The sequence below is a fragment of the Muscardinus avellanarius genome (assembly GCF_963383645.1).
Source record: "Muscardinus avellanarius genome assembly, chromosome: 4".
NCBI classification, from domain to species: domain Eukaryota; kingdom Metazoa; phylum Chordata; class Mammalia; order Rodentia; family Gliridae; genus Muscardinus; species Muscardinus avellanarius.
Genome location: NC_137789.1, coordinates 78,363,442 through 78,382,337, shown reverse-complemented (window position 1 = coordinate 78,382,337; position 18,896 = coordinate 78,363,442). Strand labels below are relative to the sequence as shown.

The 18,896-nt window shown below is 40.5% G+C and overlaps 1 protein-coding gene across 1 annotated transcript in view; it reads right to left on the bottom strand.

Annotated features, from left to right (window-relative positions):
• Positions 1-18,634, bottom strand: part of TOX (thymocyte selection associated high mobility group box) — a gene marked incomplete at both ends in the record, with an annotated part of 310,566 nt that extends 291,932 nt beyond the window's left edge. Inside the window, one exon of the mRNA XM_080695338.1 lies at positions 18,533-18,634. Within this exon, the coding sequence (XP_080551464.1) occupies positions 18,533-18,634 (102 nt within the window). The remainder of the gene's footprint in view (positions 1-18,532) is intronic.
• Positions 18,635-18,896: the final 262 nt, after the last annotated feature.

Genomic DNA, 18,896 nt, shown 5'->3' with positions numbered 1-18,896 from the left:
CTCACCTGTCTGTAGTGAGTTTCTAACAAGAAAAACATTCTAGTCACTAAAGAGGAACATGCATTATTTACACTTGCCTGTTTTTGAAGAACTCATTTCAAAAACAGATTAAGGCTTAAGTAAGGTAAAGGGAGGGGAGATCAAACAACAAAATATTGATTTAATGGTGCTTTTATGGACATAAAGTAGATAGGCCTTTGTTGGGAAATCCTCCACATACAGATGGAACACCTTCATGGCGCCCAGCCTAACCAGAGCTATACTGTCCAAGACAGTGGCCCAGCAAAGTGATGGAGAAGATACGAGAGGATGCTGCCCAGAAGCCGATGCCCCATAGACAAGATGAAGGTGGAGGGTCTAGTAAACTCGCTAGTGAAAGGGTATCTAAGAAAATGATTCAAAGGAATCTTGAAAACAATGTCAATCGATGTATAAATTATGACTGCTAGTGATGGCAGGGAGAGAAGAATCTTACTTTGGCCATTTGTTGTGTCACAGCTCCCCCATCCTCCATCTGCCCCCTCCCCACCTCCAAACCATCACCAGAATTGTTCAGTATCTTCATAATTCCTTCCCTTTCTTGGACTTTCCAAACTCATACCAGGTTAGGCTCTACGTTGATACTGAACAACGTTAATACCACACTTGACTTCCTTTATCCAGCACCAAGCATTATCAATTTGTACTCATAACTAAAGTATCTTCCTCCTCCCAGCCACATTTAAGATTCTGACTTCCTGCCCCCTCATCTTTTTCCCTTCAAAGCATAATATGACTCTACTTGTTGTGCCAGCAAACTCAGCTCTAGCTAAATAGTCTTCTGCTTTAAACAAAGATCAAATATATTCTATGGTTTCTTGTCAAAGGGGAGGATTAGTGAAAGTCAGGTGGGAAAATTAGGGAAATTAAAGTAGTCCATTCTCAGTGGGAGAGATGACCTAACAAAAACAAATTCTTCAAGCCCGCCAATACATTTTTTAGAAATAAAGACAAAAGGCCATTATTAATGTATGCTTCTCCAACTCATATTCCTAGGAGCAAAGCAGTATCTCAAGGCCATGGAAGTATGGACTAACATGAACCATCTCCCTAGGACATGGAGTTGCCTCAATTCTAAGTGACAGAAAGATTCAAATTTACATTAAAGCAGATATGAGTGTGTTACAGAAGACAATGCAAAATATTTTTTTTTTTTACCATAGAACATAACCAAATCTTCTTTTTCCTCTTCTTCAATGGGGATTGACGCAAGGGTTTCTTGTACACTATGACAGCACTCTGCCATTGAGCTCTGCCCCAAGCTCCAAGGCCACATAGTTCTTAGAGATGAAATGTTAGCCTTCCAAGACCTATGTAGATTGCTGAGGCACTTCCTGGCCCCTGCTCCAGCCCCTAGAAGTACAAATGCTCACCAGTTCATTCAGGGACTTCAGGGGAAAAATTTGAGAAATCTGCTGGGTAAATATTGGAAGCTTGGGGCACCTGCAAAAGTACTGATGAGATTTCCGAACATAGTTATATACTTTATTTTAGTCCCTAAATTTACTAATAATATGTACATTTATCACTGAGCAAGAAATTCCAGGAAAGCAATTACTAGTAACTGCAGTGACTATTACACCACTATTAGAACAAATTGGAAATTAACTGAGCATGGGTACTCTGAAGACTGTGCATCAAGCACTGATATTGATGCTACTAACTGGGCTTATCAATCAAAAAATAGCACTCATGTCGATGACAACAGTGTAATGTGCTTTAAAAAGTGAGATCCTAACATAACTCAACCTTTTGGCTAAAGTAGAAAACCTCTAAAAGGTCATCATTCATCTATAATTGGAAGTCATCAAAAGACAGATCAATATTCATTCTTCTTAACCTGTGATCCCTCTGGAAAAGTCCTCTCTGCTAAATTCTTATATAGGGGCCAATATTAGCCCAGTGATAACATGTAATTTGAATTTCACCTCAGCTTCCCCAATCCACTGTCTATAAGGGCAGTGGTAGGCTGGGCTTGGTGGTACACATGTGTACGCATGGTGTACACATCTATAGCTCCAGGACTTAGGCTGAGACAGGAAGATTGTAGGTTTGCGGATAGCTTCAGGAATTTAGCTAGATTTTTAGCAATTTAGCAAAATCCTGTTTTAAAATAATACAGAAAGGGCTAAATATGTAGCTTTCAGAGGGTAGAATGAACCTGGGTTCATTCCATAGAAATAAGTAAGGGCAATGGTAATCTCCCTCCAAGTCTGGTCTTTTCATTCCCCTGTTCCCAACCAATCCTGGTTTCCTCTGCAAGAGGCTCCATTTCCCACTGCAGAGTCCTTGGTGTGATGCCATGCATCACCCACAACGTCACGTTTCCATGTGTATTTCCTTGTTTTCTGTCTTTGGCAGCCTCTGACTAGAGTTTTTGCAGCTTTTAACTAGAGGCAAACTTTTTTATATTTGAAAAACTAGTGTTGATACATCTCTGAGAATCAGAATTCCGTCATTCATTGCTTTTCCACTTACTCCTATTGGGAGGTAGCAAAAGCCAAATTTAAATGTTTACTTATAGTTTAATTGATACACTGGACAGGAAGTATGATTTTAATCTCTATTTCCTGCCTAGAATACTCTATATTAATATTAATTAGCCCTATTTTGCTTCTTCTGCTTTAAGTTAATTTTGGTGCTGGTATCAATGCTAGGCCTCCACCATGCTAAGTATGAGCTCTACCCCTGAGCTACACCACCAGCCTCCGGGTTTCTTGTTTTAAGTTGCTTTATGAAAAGAACTGAGAAGTCTAAAATATAAACCCCAAAATGAGGTATAACTTTATCTTTCCTCGCTGCCCATATTTTAAGGCTAACTGAAGTACCATCTCCTCCAGGAAGCGCCAGGGATTCTTCCAACTTCAATTCCTTACTTCTCCTTTTGGACTCCCAGCACTTTGACTGCAGATCTATGTCAAGTCTGTTATGCTGGAGATGCATTACCAGCATGTAGCCTAGTATCTGGATCAGCCATGCGGAACCTGTGGGGAGGTCTGGCTCGTTCCTGTGCCTGTTCCTCCCTGTGCTCTTCACATTCAGAGTAAGGCTTGGTCTCCAGTTGGCAATCAGTAAATGCCTTTCAATTTCTAAAAATGAATTAAGTATATGTTATTAGCAAAGGCAGGAGCTTCTTAACAAGTGCATTCCAAATAAAAAAAATTCTACTTAGGCTAAAATATTCTCATTTCATCCGTGTGCAAATATTTGTATGGGGACTGCACCAAAGCTACCTGGAAAAAAGAAGTTATAATGGAAACAGTGACACAGCTGTAAGTGAGGTGACTGTAATAGGAGCTACTTTAATACTTTTACTGAAATGTTCTCTGCTTGATAAAGTTCATTACCAGAATATCATCTTTAAAAATGAATGCATTCAGCTGAATACTGTTTTTCATTTTGAAAATAGATATTTTTCCTTGCCTGGGCTCTCAGTAGAAAGTACAAAATAGTCTTCCATAACATTAGAAAAATGTCACCCTATACATAAAGCTGAATTTTTTAAATGAAATAGATTTTCCTCATTAGCATTTTAAAGGTACAGTAGTGCCTTCATATAGCAGTCACCCCACACTTCATACCACATTGAGGATGAGTCATCGGTGTACAATTTGGTATGTTCTAGAATGTATTGAGGTAACTTGTTAGAGTTCAGAACAGACTCAGATCCTCATGGGATATCCTAAAGCTCTAAAGTCACCATCCTTTCAACATTACCTGCCTAATTATTATGGTGCTATTTAAAATGACCCTGATAGCCGGGCGTGGGGGCGAACTCTTGTAATCCCAGCATTCGGGAGGCTGAGACCGGAGGATCGCAGTTTGCAGACAGCTTCAGCTACTTAGTGAGGCCCTCTGCAACTCAGTGAGACCCTGTTTCAAAATAAAGAATAAGAAATTGGGCAGGGGGTGTAGCTTGAAGGTCAAATGCCTCTGGGTCCCAGCCCCAGACCCGCAAAATAAATAAATAAATAAATAAATAAATAAATAAATAAATAATAAATAAATAAAATGACCCTGATACTAATCTTTTTCTCATCTATTCAAAATGACACAGAAAGAGGTATGTGCAGAATTTATAACTCAAGTACCAAACTTTCATGTCACATCAAATGTGAAAGTATCCATTATGAAGCATTGTTTTTACATTAACAAGTACTTGATCATTCTGGGTTTATTAAAGTGAATGGTACGGTACAAAGACAAGTACTCCACTTTAAAATCTCATGTGTATTGGGTTTTAGACATTTCAGTGAATAGGTAGAACATGGCCATCATTGTATCTTGGCCAAGAAATGGTAAGGAAAAGTAAACCTTTGACCTTTTTAAGTGATCAACGGGGAAGCCATTTTTCTAATTATGTCATTTTGCAATAAGTGTTATATTCTTGCTATGTTTATAAAACTTCAGATACAATGGTATGAATCCTCTCTCTCTCTCAGAAATATATTCTTTCTTCTCCCCAGTCCCTCCACCCTTCAAGGTCCTTTCTAAAGATTGCAAGTTATGAGAGGCAATTGGCCTCAGTAAATTTTTCCACTGGCTTACATTTTTTCCTTTCTTTTCAAAGTACCCTTTGGGGGGAGGAGGGAAGACAAATACACTTTGTATAACAAGTGCCATAAAAAAAATATGTTCTGGCAGACTTTTCCCAACTTGTAACTGAAAAGAATTTACATCATCCAAGTGTATTATAAGTGCAGAGAGTAAAAGAAAGAAGTCTCTAAATAGATTTTTGTTCCACTTTCAAACTCTGAAGCTAAGGGAACACAAGCGTTTCACTTCAGAAATGAATAAGGAGCGACTTCAGTACACATACACCTTTCTCTTTTTGGAAAAACTGCACATAAAAGAGCATTTTTTGGCACGGCTGACCTGCAGAGATAGGGAGCTAAGCAGAGTCATGAATTCACTCACTCTGATATGCACACATGATACGCAATTAAAATCTCCATTCACATTCCTGCCGGGTTGTCAATCATGAGGAAAGCCTTTTTGACAACATCCAGCGAAGCGTACCAACTAACTGCTCCACAGGAACTTAAACAGTAACAGCTTTTCTTACTAGCAAGAGTGAATTTCTTACCAAGGCTGGGTTCAGTTTCTAAGAAATCATTACACTCTGAATTTGAGGGCCTTTCATTAAAAATGAAAATGTGTCAAAAAGCTCTTGTCTGGTGAGCTATGTGATGTCATACCTAGAAAATAAAGGATAAGTAGGAAATTCTAACCTTTTCAACTGGGGGAATCTTTTCAATTCTGTTTTCCTGTTTAGAACAATGAACAATGATCTTACAAAGCAGTTTGCTGAGGGAAACATACTATTCCTGATTCATTCTGAAGTTTTTTTTTACTTGTGTTTTAAACAGCCCAAATAGATCTAGACTCTAAACTATATAAAAAGTGACCAACCAGTTTATCAACCAATGGGAAAGTGACTTTTTTAATCAGGAGAAGAATATGTAGCATGTTAGAAATACTGCGTGCATCAATCCTTTCAATTTATGGAGGTCTACAGAAAATATTATGCACATAAATTCTTTCCACATGAACCCAGAAGGTACTCTGCTCATAACTTAGTTTCTGCTGAACATCTAATCAAAGACTGTGCCCTTCCTAATAGCGTATTAGTGTGCTTTAAAGCCATAAATCCATAAAAACAGGGCCCACTGAAATTGAATACAGGATGTTGGTTAATCTGCTGCTGTGTCTGTTTTGAGCAACTAACCTTGGATTACAAATTTGAAGCAAGTTAATACTATCAGATATTGAAATATTTGTCTCCTTACTTATCATGTTTTGTAACTGAGAGAGCAGATGCATCCTGACCATTAACAGTCATGACAAATTGCCTCGCTAATGATCGTTACACACTGAAAGTGCCATAACTGATTAAACTACAATTTCCCACTCCCAGATAGAGAGAGCGTTAGGGACTCCAGCAGTGGATGACTCTGATACTCTGCCAACAGGCCTTCGGGGCACAGTGCGATATTTAGAAAAACACTCTAAATTCCATATGAACATACTCTGAAAGCCTATGTGTATACAACAGGTTTTTAAAGCACATTAGATAAAACAGCTTAGGTTGTAACTGATGAGGCATGAAAAATAGATGTGATTTAACTATCTGGTATCCTTGCAAATATGTGTTAAAGAATATTCTCTGATGTGGGTTTCTCTCTCTCTCTCTCTCTCTCTCTCTCTCTCTCTCTCTCTCTCTCTCTTTCTCCTTCCCTTTCCCCACCCCCAAAACATTGCGTGTGCTTTGCATTTCACATAAAATCTTTTCTTTTGTCAGTTCCTTTGTTGGTGCAAAATTGGCAGCAGTTCAAATTCAAAGTACTCCTATTCATTTACTGACCAATGTCATTGTAGTTCACATCAAGCCAGAGAGCTAAGCTCTAAAAAACATAAAAGACTTGCTTCACCACTGACGAATAATGTGTACATTTTTGCAGAGCTTAAACCTTAATGCTTTCCCTGAAACTAACAATACAGTATATCTTATCATTCCTTTTTCACAAGCAGGCAGCTGCTGAAACGCTTGCCACTTCAAAATATCAATTGCTTGCCAGGGTTGTCCTCAACACACCCTGTCAAACTCGTGTACATTGTGCAGTAAAAACGGTGCAGGCTGAAAGCTAGAAATTGTGTCAAATTCTGCTGTGAGGGTATGATGTGGGAAGAACAATGTATGACAACCGTAGAGACTACAAACAATGGCACTGGAGCCGGGACTTCATAGATCACAACTCTGCCTGTACATATTTTATTGTAGGCATTATATATTTAAAGCATGACAAATGTACCATTGTACGTTATGTGCTGCACACACAGACGCTCCTCCTACTAGTTCACATTTCACGTCTCTCTTGATGATGGGAACATCCTTGAGTTTCATTTTTCCCCCCTCTGAAAACACTTCAGGTTCCCAAATCATAAAGGAAACACAGACATATACAAGGTTATAAAAGTGAGTAACAGAAAACAGAAGACAAAAATACAAGATGAGAAAATGAGATCTTATTCACTTAATATTTTGGCTTCTCCCTAAGGACATAAAAACAAGGATTATCTTAGATAAACAGGAACTAAACAATACTGAGGGTATGAGGCAACTGTACTAGTAGTATGCCTATAAATTTGTTGTCTACCTAATTTTAATGCAGATAAGTGCTGGCTTATTGATTTGCACGATTTTCCAGCAAAATGGAAATCCCACGTGAATATGTTCTTTGTGTGCAGAAAATATGGCTTAAGAAGCTTTTACTATTATTGCTTTCCTATGCCAAGAGAACAATTAAGAAAATAATATTTCACTACTTGCATCAGGTCTAGAAACCAACACTGATTAATTTATCTTAACATTTTAAAATATCTCTTCCCATTTCCTGATTCACTCTGTGTACATGAGATGATTTGGGTTACTTAAAAGTTCTTTCACTCCTCAACGTCATCTTATACAACAGGTAAAATTTGAAAAGGTCCTCACATTGGTACACACCTCCTTAATTATAAAGGGAATCATGGCTACGACAACCCGACACTACTTTAGTCAATAACTGTGGGAATGGAAACATGTTTATGGGAGAAGATTAGGATGAATATATATTAATCTCTTCTACGACCTAGCTTAGGTTACAAAACCTTTATCACACAAGTAGCTTAGAGTGGAATTAGCGCTGACTGGAGGCTCAGGAAAATGAACAGATATGATGTTAAGGTGTTAATAAATATTTTGGAAAGAGAATAGGTGGTTTAGGTGCATAGGGGTGCTGACCTTTTCTGTGTGGATTAGTGGGACAATGATGCATTATTAACACACAGCAGCTGTACCTGAACTGCTGCCATGGATGTAATAGCCTTTTATAGCCATCAGGGGAGTGGGGCAGGAGGCCTTTATTAACCACTAGACATGATTAGCACATTATGTGAACTTTAGTAGGCAAATTATCTCTTATTGAAATATAATGTTAGTTATAACTAATTGTAAACATGATTTTTAAAAGTTCTCAGTGAAAAAAAAAAGTTAAATGCTTTACTACCATTCAGCTCATTATTGGCTGGCAGTGGATGAGAAAAACATGTTCCATGATGGGATCTCAAAAGGCAATGTGTGTTGTACAAGTCTGATTCTAAAATGATCTGGAGTTACAAGCTCAGTGACATTAGCATGCATGCAAACTTTCTCTCCCTAATTAAGTGCAACTGTTCACGAACTAGAAAAGCTACTTTGGGATTGTTTCCTTCCTTTTTATTTCTTTAAGCAGTTCTTAAAAGATTAGCTTTGCAGCAAATTTGTGTGAGTTACCTTGAAAAATAACAGTGTAATTTATTTCAAAAAGCTTAATTTTGGGAGAGGAAAGATCATCCCATTAGCCTTAGTAACTGAACATAGCTCTGAGAGTCCATTATGAGCAGTCTTTTATGCCCTAGCAGAAAGTCATTAACATAAAATAAATCATTAGCTTTGATATTAAGCTTCTACTATCTGCAGGTTCCTATGATTAATGTTCATGACTGCATCTGCCAAATGATAAAATATACTTTTTGTTGAAAGGTTATCCTGCCTCTTTATTATTAACATTTCTCTTTAGACAATTGTTACTAGCATTTTAGGCTGAGGGGTACAGGCGTCAAAAGGAAGATCTCGTTTTTTACAGTGGTATGAAGATGCCAATGCATACAACACTTTACCCATCGCTTTTTTTTTTTTTTTTTTAGATTAACCATTTCACTGAGTTAAAAGACTTAAGAAAATCAGGCAGATTTCAATGTAATTGGGCTTTCTTTAGACCCTGTTGGCCCATCTGTTAATTAATCTTGCACATTATATTGCAAATCTCAGACACATGTATCAGAAAAAGATGCAGAAATGCAGGCTTGTTTCCCTCAAGAGGGCACTTCCCTTTTTAGTAGTTATTCCCTACTTTTATCTTATCTTCTTACTGTACAAAACAGGGAACCTCCCCCATCAATAGCTTCTCTCTCATTAGCATCTCTCCTTAGGTGCTTGGACTCTGAACACAGAGAACAAGAAAAAGCCCCAGGGGCTTATCAGCTTCGAGGTTGGCCGCTGATGGACTACACCTATACAAGCTCTGTTTCCCCAAATTCACCTTTGACCCTCCAGAAACGTTCTTTCTCATTCCTTTCCTGAAGGAAATCCTGGTCTACAACTTTTGAGAACATTTTTATTCCTCCAGCAGGGTAGAAGGAATAGAAGAAATGAATATCTTTCACAAGATTGCAAAATAATCTTCTTCTTCTGAGCCTTGTCAGAAGGCTTTCTTTGTACACATCTAAATTTTTTTCTCTACTAGAGACACAGGAGCCTGGATAAAAGTTTTAGTGTCAGAACTTGGATCAGCCACAGAACAAAAGTGGGCTTCTTAAGAAGAACTGGGAACAGAAAAAGAGGTAATTACACTTTCCAGTTTATTCTGTGTGGGGAACTAAATCAACCCAAGCTTAAAGACACTGTTTTTATCTCAACTTTTCAACCAAAAGGAGTCTTTTTCTGAGAAGAGTCTAAGGTTTTCCTCCAAAAGACCTAGTACTTCAGCCATACTAATTTATAATTTGTCCACTGAAAGCCATGGTAGTAGAAAAGCATCTTTTCTTGTGAAATATGGCCATCTTTCTTAAAAGAGAGTGGTCAACTGTACTTCCTAGTAGCTAAATGATTCCCTGTATGCTGTTGTACACATGATGGAGTCTGCCACCGAAGATAAAATCCCACGTGTTTATGGCCAGAAATCGATCCAGAACCATGAGAAACATGGCAGCACACATACCCGAAAGCATATATAAATATATAGAAATGTTTTACACACACACACACACACACACACACACACACACACTTCCTCAGGCTAGGTGACCCCTGATGGTGGGTGGCATCCAATACTTCTGTGCAGAAGCTGATTTCATCCTTATTATGGGTCAGATAGAAAGAACTCATAAGTCCTCATGGGAACTCAAAACACATTATATTTTCTTAGACACTAGCAAAGCTTCTTACCCACCACCCATGGCCTTTACTTAATTAGAAACCCTCTCAAGGAACTTTCATAAAAGGCCATGGTTTAAGAGTGAGAAAAAAATAAACACTTGGCAAAAGTAGACCCATTTAAAACCGATAAGTAAAAGATGGACAAAGAGAAAAGCATTAATATTGCCACTGGCTCCATGTCCTCTGCCACCAGAAATATATAACAGTGATGATTTTTCATGAGTAAAATACATATCTGAAGATAGCTTTTTAAAGTCAACTTTAAACTTTTTCATCAAGTGAGCCAAACTTGCCATTGATCAAACTAAAGAGGCCTGGGAAAATATCGCTACCTCCCTTTATGAAAGAGCTGGGGGTTTCTTTCTGCCATGTCTTTTTGCTGCACCATCAACATCCAAGCACAGAGCAATATAATGTTCCCATTTTCAAAATGAATGCTGTAGGGAGAAACATGTTATAACCAGGAAAAGCTCATTCAGGTTAATGTGAATTCCGTGTCTCAAAGTATTATGGAAGAACTGCTATAATTAACAGTCTGTTGGCACTTCCATTATAAACCACATTTCTAAGCAGTTTATAACGCAACTGTTTTTAATGAGAAATTGCTCTTCAGGATCAAACTTGGCAGAGAGGCTTTAAAACAAAAATTCTCAAATTCATTAGGGCAGATGTAAGCTGCATCATTTTGGCACTCTGGGATTCCTTGAGGACAGTCCATTTGACACAAATCACTATCAGCCAAGAGAGACCACCCACAGGCTACTGATTCTGAAAAGTACTTGTTCAAAGATTGACTGAAAATATATCAATAACTCTAAAGTGGAAGTGCATAAAAACAAAATAGAACCATTAAATCCATTGGTAGAATTAATACGCTATGTAAACATTCAATTTAAACAAACAAGGGAGCACTGATACAGGGGAAGGGTACTTGGAATTATACCCAGGGATATTCTACCTCTGAGCTATATCCCCAGCCCTTTCTATTTTTTGCTTTGAAACAGGATCTTGCTAGATTGCTGAGAAAAGTCTCTCTGCATTACTGAGGCTATCCTTGAATTTGGGATTCTCTTGTCTCATCCTCCCAAGTACTAGAATTAAAGGCATGCACTGCCATGCCTGGCTTATTTTTTTTTTTTAATTTGAATTGTCTTATTAGTTTGAGGGTCTCACTAAGTTACTGACCTTGGCTGGCCTTGAACCTGAAATCCTCCTGTCTCAACCTTCCATGTACTGGTATTACAGGTGTATATCACCACACCCAGCGCATCCACACACTTAAGATACTTTAAAAGGAAGCTTGTTGTTGGCAAGAACTACAATTATGATCACCAGGGCTAACATATTAAGTAACTATGGTATGCTACAGACTTCTTTTCTCCTAAAAGTATAAATTATAGATTCTTATATTGGGAAGCTTATAAATTTTACTCTAAACAATAACTAGTAATATCTTAAAAATGTAATTGTCAGCCAGGTGTGGTGGTGCACACTTGTAACCCCAGCATTTGGGAGGCAGAGACAGGAGGATCACGGTTCTCAGACAGCCTCAGCTACTTAGTGCGGCCTCCCATAACTTAGTGACACCCTGTTTCAAAATAAAGAATAAAATTAAAAAAAAATAGGATGTGAGGTGTAGCTCGGAGGTCAAATGTCCCTGGGTTCCATCCCCAGTACGACAAAAAAAAAAAAAAAAAAAAAAAAAAAAAATATATATATATATATATATATATATATAAAACTGTTAATAGCATTTAGTCAACTCATGATAATCACCTTTCATTTTGATTGAGACATAGAATAAACATCTTTCCCAGAAATTGTAAGATTTCACATTCAGAAAGTTAAAATGTAGAGTAATAAGTGATCTAAATTTGGTATTTTTTATAAATTCGGCATGGCTTACTCTGATCATTTCGGTTACCTATACATGCTCTGATGAGGACACAGAAGCATGCTAACCTTTTTGCTCTCTGTGAGTGGAACTCACCAAACTCACATATGCCTACCAAGCATCACAGCCCTACTAGCATGCTGTTTGAGAGTACAATCAAAGCTTTCTCACTGAGGACAGACTTTGAGGACTCATCTCTGAGCTCTAAAAGCACTGTACTGGCCAGGTGTGTGTGGGGACACACACCTGTAATCCCAGGGACCCTAGAGACTGAGGAATGAAGATTGCAAGTTCAAGCCTAGCCAGGAAAATTTAGCGAGATCCTGTCTCAAAAGGTGAGCCAGGTGTGGTGGCTCACGCTTGTAATCCCAGCATTCTGGAGGCTGAGAACAGAGGATCACGGTTCGCAGACAGCCTCAGCTATTCAGTGAGGTCCTGGGCAACATGGTGAGACCCTGTTTCAAAATAAAATTAAAAAAAAAAATAGAGCAGGGGGTGTGGCTCAGAGGTCGAATCCCCCTGGGTTCCATCTCCAGACCCCACAAAAAAAAAAAAAAGAAAAGAAAAGAAAAAAAAATAAACAAACTCAAGCACAAAATGGAGGAGGTGATAGAGAGAGAGACCATGGTATCTGAGAAATATCAGCTCTGGTTATTTCCCCCTTAGCATCATGTCCAGTTTTGTTAGTCTATTATAGCACCACACAATGTTATTCCCATGGGGGAGTGGGGAAAGGCAATCAGCATAATTCAGGAGTTTTAAAAGTGTATGTACCTCAAGGATGATGGAGTCAGGATTCTGGAGGAAGAATGGATAAGTTAATGTGACTATTATAATGGTGATGTTGAACAGGAAGGGAGGTGGGTAGCCAAGACAACCAGATGGGGAGTTAAAGGTATGAGCAGGGAGGAGAGCTCTGGTTGTCAAATATAGACCTCCTAGATTCAGAGTCAGAGTGGAGGGAAAAATAGCAAGTGAAGTTGTCCCAGGAGTTGAGATGGCTGGGGAAAGACTATGGAGTGAGGAGCTGAGAGGCACTAGATCCAGAGAGTCCTGCGCCCAGGCCTATCTCCAAGAGAAAAAGGAAGGATTATCAGTAGTTAGAAAATATCCACAGGATCCTTTCATCTTTCCAGTGTCCTCACATAAGGTTGAGGAGCATTAGATTAAATCATCCTTCAAAACTGAAAAAACCAAGACCTCCCCCTCCCCTGCAGGGTTCGTAGGCTATCTCCCTTGACTTGAGCCCATGGCACACAGACACAGATACACAAAATGGCATAACCACTAGATAGCCTCACACAAGCACTAGAAACACAGTTTGAAACTTGCTGTGGTGTCACACATCTGTAATCCCAGCACTTGGTAGGCTGAGTCAGGAGGATCGAAGGTTCAAGGACAGCCTCCAGAAGTAGTGAGAGTATTACCAACCTAGTGAAACACTGTTTCGGAATAAAAAATTAAAAATAGGACCAGGGGTGTAACTCAGAGATAGAATATCCCGGAGTATTATCCTCAGTAAAACACACACACACACACACACACACACACACACACACACACACACAAACACACACCTCAGTTTGGTACCTGGAAGCCATTGTTTAGCTTGGGAATTTCCCTAGGTTTTCCAATTTTAAAGGCCATACTATTTTCCTGTTCTTATTCCCTTTGTAATACATTATTTTAAAGCAAAAACTATACTATATATTCAATTAATTAATTTTTTTTGCAGTACTGGGGATGGAACCCAGGTATTCTACCTCCAAGCTACACCCCAGCCCTATTTTTTTGGTCTTTTATTTACTTTTTAAAACAGGGTCTCACTGAGTTGCAAAGGGCCTCGCTAAGTAGCTGAGGCTGTCCATGAACCGCGATCCTCCTGTCTCAGCCTCCTGAATGCTGGGATTACAAGCGTGCACCTGGCCAGATAAATAAATATTAATTTAATTTTCTACCTATTCTAAATATAAATTTCTTAATATTACCATTCAGAAACTTTGTAAGCATGCATTTTAACCTATTCCAAATATCAAAATTCTTCTTAATTTTATCATTCAGTAACTTTTTAAATACATGATAGACTACAAGAATACTAAACCATATGTTATGTTAAAAATAAACTCAGACCTTTCTAGGCAGAGAGCACACACACACACAGAGACACACAAACACATATTGTCTTTTGAAGAAACATTTAAAACTGGAATTTGTGACACTAAGATATCCCACAAAGCCAAGATAGCTATATTTGAGGATTTTATAGGATATCTGATTTAGTGGTCCAAACTATGTAATTTCTTGGTTTGTGCTCTTTTTTACCTACAAGTTCATTTAAAACATATTTAAAGACCTCAAAATGTGTGGAAGGTGCCAGCTAGTAAAACTCCCAGAGGAGTTTTAATTATACAAATGATCTATGAAGTATCAAGTGTGAATTTCCCAAAGTCCTAAAAGTTATGGAGTCAGATGGAGAACTAATCAAGCATGATGCTCTAAATTGCCTATTACTCTCCCCCCTTCCTCACAACCCTCCTCCTAACCTCCTCCTTTTTCTAACATTTACTCATCAAAATAGGAATAACGAGGCCATCTTAATGTGCTGGCCAATCCTGTATTTTCAATGCAATACGTTCTGCCACATTAAAGCATAATATATAATAAAAATAAGAAAATAAGATCAAAGGAGACGCTGCAGTAACTACATTCAATCCTGTTATTTCTCAAAAGTTATCATGTCTGATATTTGCTCTGACATGTTAGAGTTCATCACAAATGGGACCTCCCCTCTGCATTTATATGGAAAGATGTAACTGCGCATTCTCATTTTTTATAAAAAAAAGTCCAATATTCCAAATATACATCATCCTTTACTTTGTATGTAACTAGTATTAAGCATGTGATTGTGTTTTGGACTCTTACTTCTAAATCTGCCAAAGCAAAACTCGGCACATAATTCCACCAAAGCAACCACTGAATACAGGGAAGCCCATTATGTCCCCTCCCACTGCTGGCCAAGGTCGGCTTCCCTGTTATTAGCCATGTCATAACATAATTGTGTTACTACCCCTTATGTGGGCAGATACTGAGCAATAACTGAACATATCACATCATTGTAAAAATGAAAAAGTGCCGCGTCTTTGTCCTATTTTAGCACAAAATCAGTGAAAACAATCTTTAGAAATGACATTGCACTAAGAAACTGAAAGGAGCTGTTATTACTCTGTAGGTATATATTTAAACTGATGATTTGACATCTTCAACTAGAACAAAAAATAGGGCTATATTTTACTACTGAGCTCCAATTGTGAGCTCATTTAATCCAATTTCTTTTGGTAACATTCAGTTCAATTAAGGGATGCAATGTTACTTAAAATAGTCTAATTAGATGAAACTCTTCTCTGGTACTCATCTTTCAATGTCAGAAATATAACTATGCTTTCAGTTGCAAGAAGCGAATACCGTTCCTTCTAGTCTATATGTTTTCGTCCAGTCTCTGAGCTACACTTCTATGTCAAAGGCTGTATGTAGGTCACCATACAGCATCATGCCATCAGTCCTGGCTGTTTGTATAGGGATGCCTCCAACACCTGCCATAACCAACATGGCTCGCATTGTTTCTGCAACGAGAACCCGGGAAATGAAGGCCAGTTTGCTTAGCGAATTGCTCATAATGTAATGTGTTCTTCCAAGAGAGCACTGGATTGAACTGTTTCCCAAACTGCCTCCTACAGAGTTTATTAACTGTTTATTAACCGAAAAATGTAAGTAGTGTTTTGGCAATCTACAGACAGCAGTGCTGGGAAGTGTCTGTAGAGTAAAACAATCACATTTTAGTTTAGAAGAACTTCAGGAAGAGGATGTACATTTTCTCCATTAGGGTCTCTTCTGACATTGAAAAAAATGTCACTGGGAAGCAAGAGTCAGTTGCATGACACTGGAGCACAGAAAGATGCTGGTTCCACTGGGATTTAGGCACCCACTCTAAATAGCAAACTGGTGAGGTTTAAAATAAAGATAATTTGTAATTTATCACCCCATTAAAAACAAATATCCAACAAAGTGATTGCTATTTGTAATAAATTACATATTCATTATACCTCAGAAGCAGACAAGGTTTACTTTGTAATGTGGACTCTACTGGGAAGTCTGATCCAACATTTTTTTTATTAGTTGTAGATATAGATTTCTTTCTTCACCTCTCCCAAACGTCTGCTTTTCTCCCACATCCCTGCACATCTGCTTGAGTCGTTGCTAAAATGAATGCTAGCTGACTAAATTCTAAGCCACTAAAAGGGTGGAGCTGGACAGAAATTTTATTCCAATGTTAATCATGATGAAGTAGGAAACACAAGTGCCTGGGCTTTGTGAGGCCGTGAAACACACTCAGTATGGTTAATATAATTGGAGATCAGTGGCAAATATATTTGACGGACTGCTACACAGGAATGGACAGGAGAAGGTGTCCCTGGAGGAACATTTCCATGAAGTATTTTCCTGCCATTAGAAACATGTCTTATGACTTTGCATTTTTAAAAATCTGTTATTCCCTGGGCAAGTTAAATGGAAGACTTGCAACTAGTCTATAGAAAGGGTGACTCATTTGCATTTAAAAAGAACAGTCTGCTTCTTATACACAGGGTCACTTAAAAGGAACTTCAATGAGCTAGTAGAGAAATTGTGAAGACTTTCGAAATTAATTTATTCAATTCACAGCACAACCCACTAAAATTATTTAAAGCACTTAATTGGAAAATGATTTAATATATTGAAGTAATTCCTGATTTTCCAAAGCATTTAACTTTTAAATTAAATCTGACCCTGTATCGCAAGAATGACGAGTGAAATGTGTATCCAAGTCATTACCTTCTTTTTGAAGCCTAAAACCACTGATAAATTTAATACGATGTGTCCAGTTTCATTGTCAGAATGCTTGTGATCTTTTGGTCCCGGTAACTACTGTGGAATAAATAGGTCTTTAATCCTCAAGACAGAACTGTCACTTTACTATTTCTTAAGTAATTTACTTATTTCTTGTTATAAGCAAAATAAAAGGTAACACACACTACTTGTGTGTAAAGGCGAAACAGGTTTTAGACTAAAAGAACTGTGTTACCAGCAAATAATGAGACTCTACCCCACAAACTCCTCTGCGCTTTCCAAAGTTCCCGGCACCTTCTAACTTGCCCCTAGCAAAAGGGCCTCCTGGGTAAAAGTCTCTGCCTCCTCCAAGATCTTTCTTTTCTGACTTGACTGAACACCATGGGCACACAGCACAGCCCGTTTAGTGACTCTTACACTGAACACAGAGTGAAGGAGCTTCTCCACGGGTGGTGTCTGCGGTTCACTTAACCCACAGCTGTGTGCGTGTGTGCGTGTGCGTGTGCGTGTGCGCGTGTGTGTGAACTGACCAAGACCCCGAGATGAGAGTAGGTCGTACCCTGGGGGCTCAGGGGCTGAGGGTGCAGCCTACCAAACATCTCTGTTTCGCGTTAAAAACACCAGGCAGATGTTGGGAGTCTCAAGGATTTTCCCCGTTTTAATCACCGAGGGTCGGCGTGTAAGTGCCCGCAGGGCTTTGGGCATCAGGAAGGTTTAAGGCAAAGCAGAGCTGGACGTCTAAATGGCCCGCCCCGCTTCGCCGAGAACAACTTTCTCCCCGCCAGCCTCCATCCGGCGGGACCACTTAGACACGTCCAACAAGCCCGAGGCGAGAGCAGCGCTGGCCGGGGCCGCTCGCCGCGTCGCCCCGCGGGAGCTGGGGCAGCGGTGGGGAGGATGCCCTCGCTTCCCGCGTACCCCGACCCCTCCGCCGCCACCTCGGAGCAGCCCGGCGCCCACTCCGGGCCCGCGCCCGCGCCCGCGGGTCCCGCAGCCTCGGCCGGGTCCTGGGCGCGCACAGCCCAGCTGGGTGCTGAGCGCAGGAGCTTCGCGCTCGCCCGGCTCCTAACAAACTTGGAATCTCCGCGCGCACCCCGTAATCGGGCTGTCCCCCCAATCGCCACCCGGCTACCCACTGCGCCCCGGCCCGCAGGCCAGCGTCCAGACTCTGGGCTTGGCTGCCCGAATCGGTGTGGCTAGCAAGAACCCTAGGGCAATCTGCAAGGTGGTGGTGACGAGTGTGTGTGTGTGTGTGTGTGTGTGTGTGTGTGTGTGTGTGTGTAGGTGGGGGCTCTCCCCGGGTCCTGGTACCCCGGCTCCCGCCCGCTCCCCTGGCAACTCAACCCGGGCAGGGGAGCGATGCCACGAGCCCCCCGCGGCCCGGGAGAGGGAGGGAGACGCGGGAACTGGGAAATAAACTGAATTCTGTGGCTCTGCCTCCGTCCTGGACCCCAGACACACCTCCCCAAAGTATTCCAAGATTCTCTTGGAAATTTTGACGCCCCCCGGCAAACCTAAGCTGGGATCCCGAGTCGCCGACAGCAGGCAGGAAAGAATCCGAGCGAATCGTGTCACTTTCCGCACAGTCGCGGGCTCCGGCGGCCCCCGGGCGGCCGCGCAGTCTACACCCGCCGGCGCGGGGACCCGCCTCGCCCGCGGCCGCGGCCCCCTCCCGCCCCAGACAAAAGCGGCGCGTTCACCTTGTGGCAGTAGTAGGGGTCCAGGCAGGGAGACGGTCCCAGGCAGGGCGCGGCGGGCGCGGCGGCGGGCTGGGCGGGAGGCGGATAGAATCTCACGTCCATCTCACTCACATCCAGCAACTCCTTTGCTTTTCCCTTTTTTTTTTTTTTTTAAAGTGTCCAGCAAAACAAGCTTAGACGGAACAGAGAGGTGTCTGGGCTCAGGAGTCAAAGAAACACCTTCCTTCCCTCACATCCGTTTGTGGTTTGTTTAAGAAGAAGAGGAGAAAAAAAAAGAAGAAAAAAAAAAGAGGGGGGCCCCGCGCTCAACTCTCCCGGCCGCGGCGGGCGCGCACCCGGCGCCGGCGCAGCCCCCCCCGGCAGG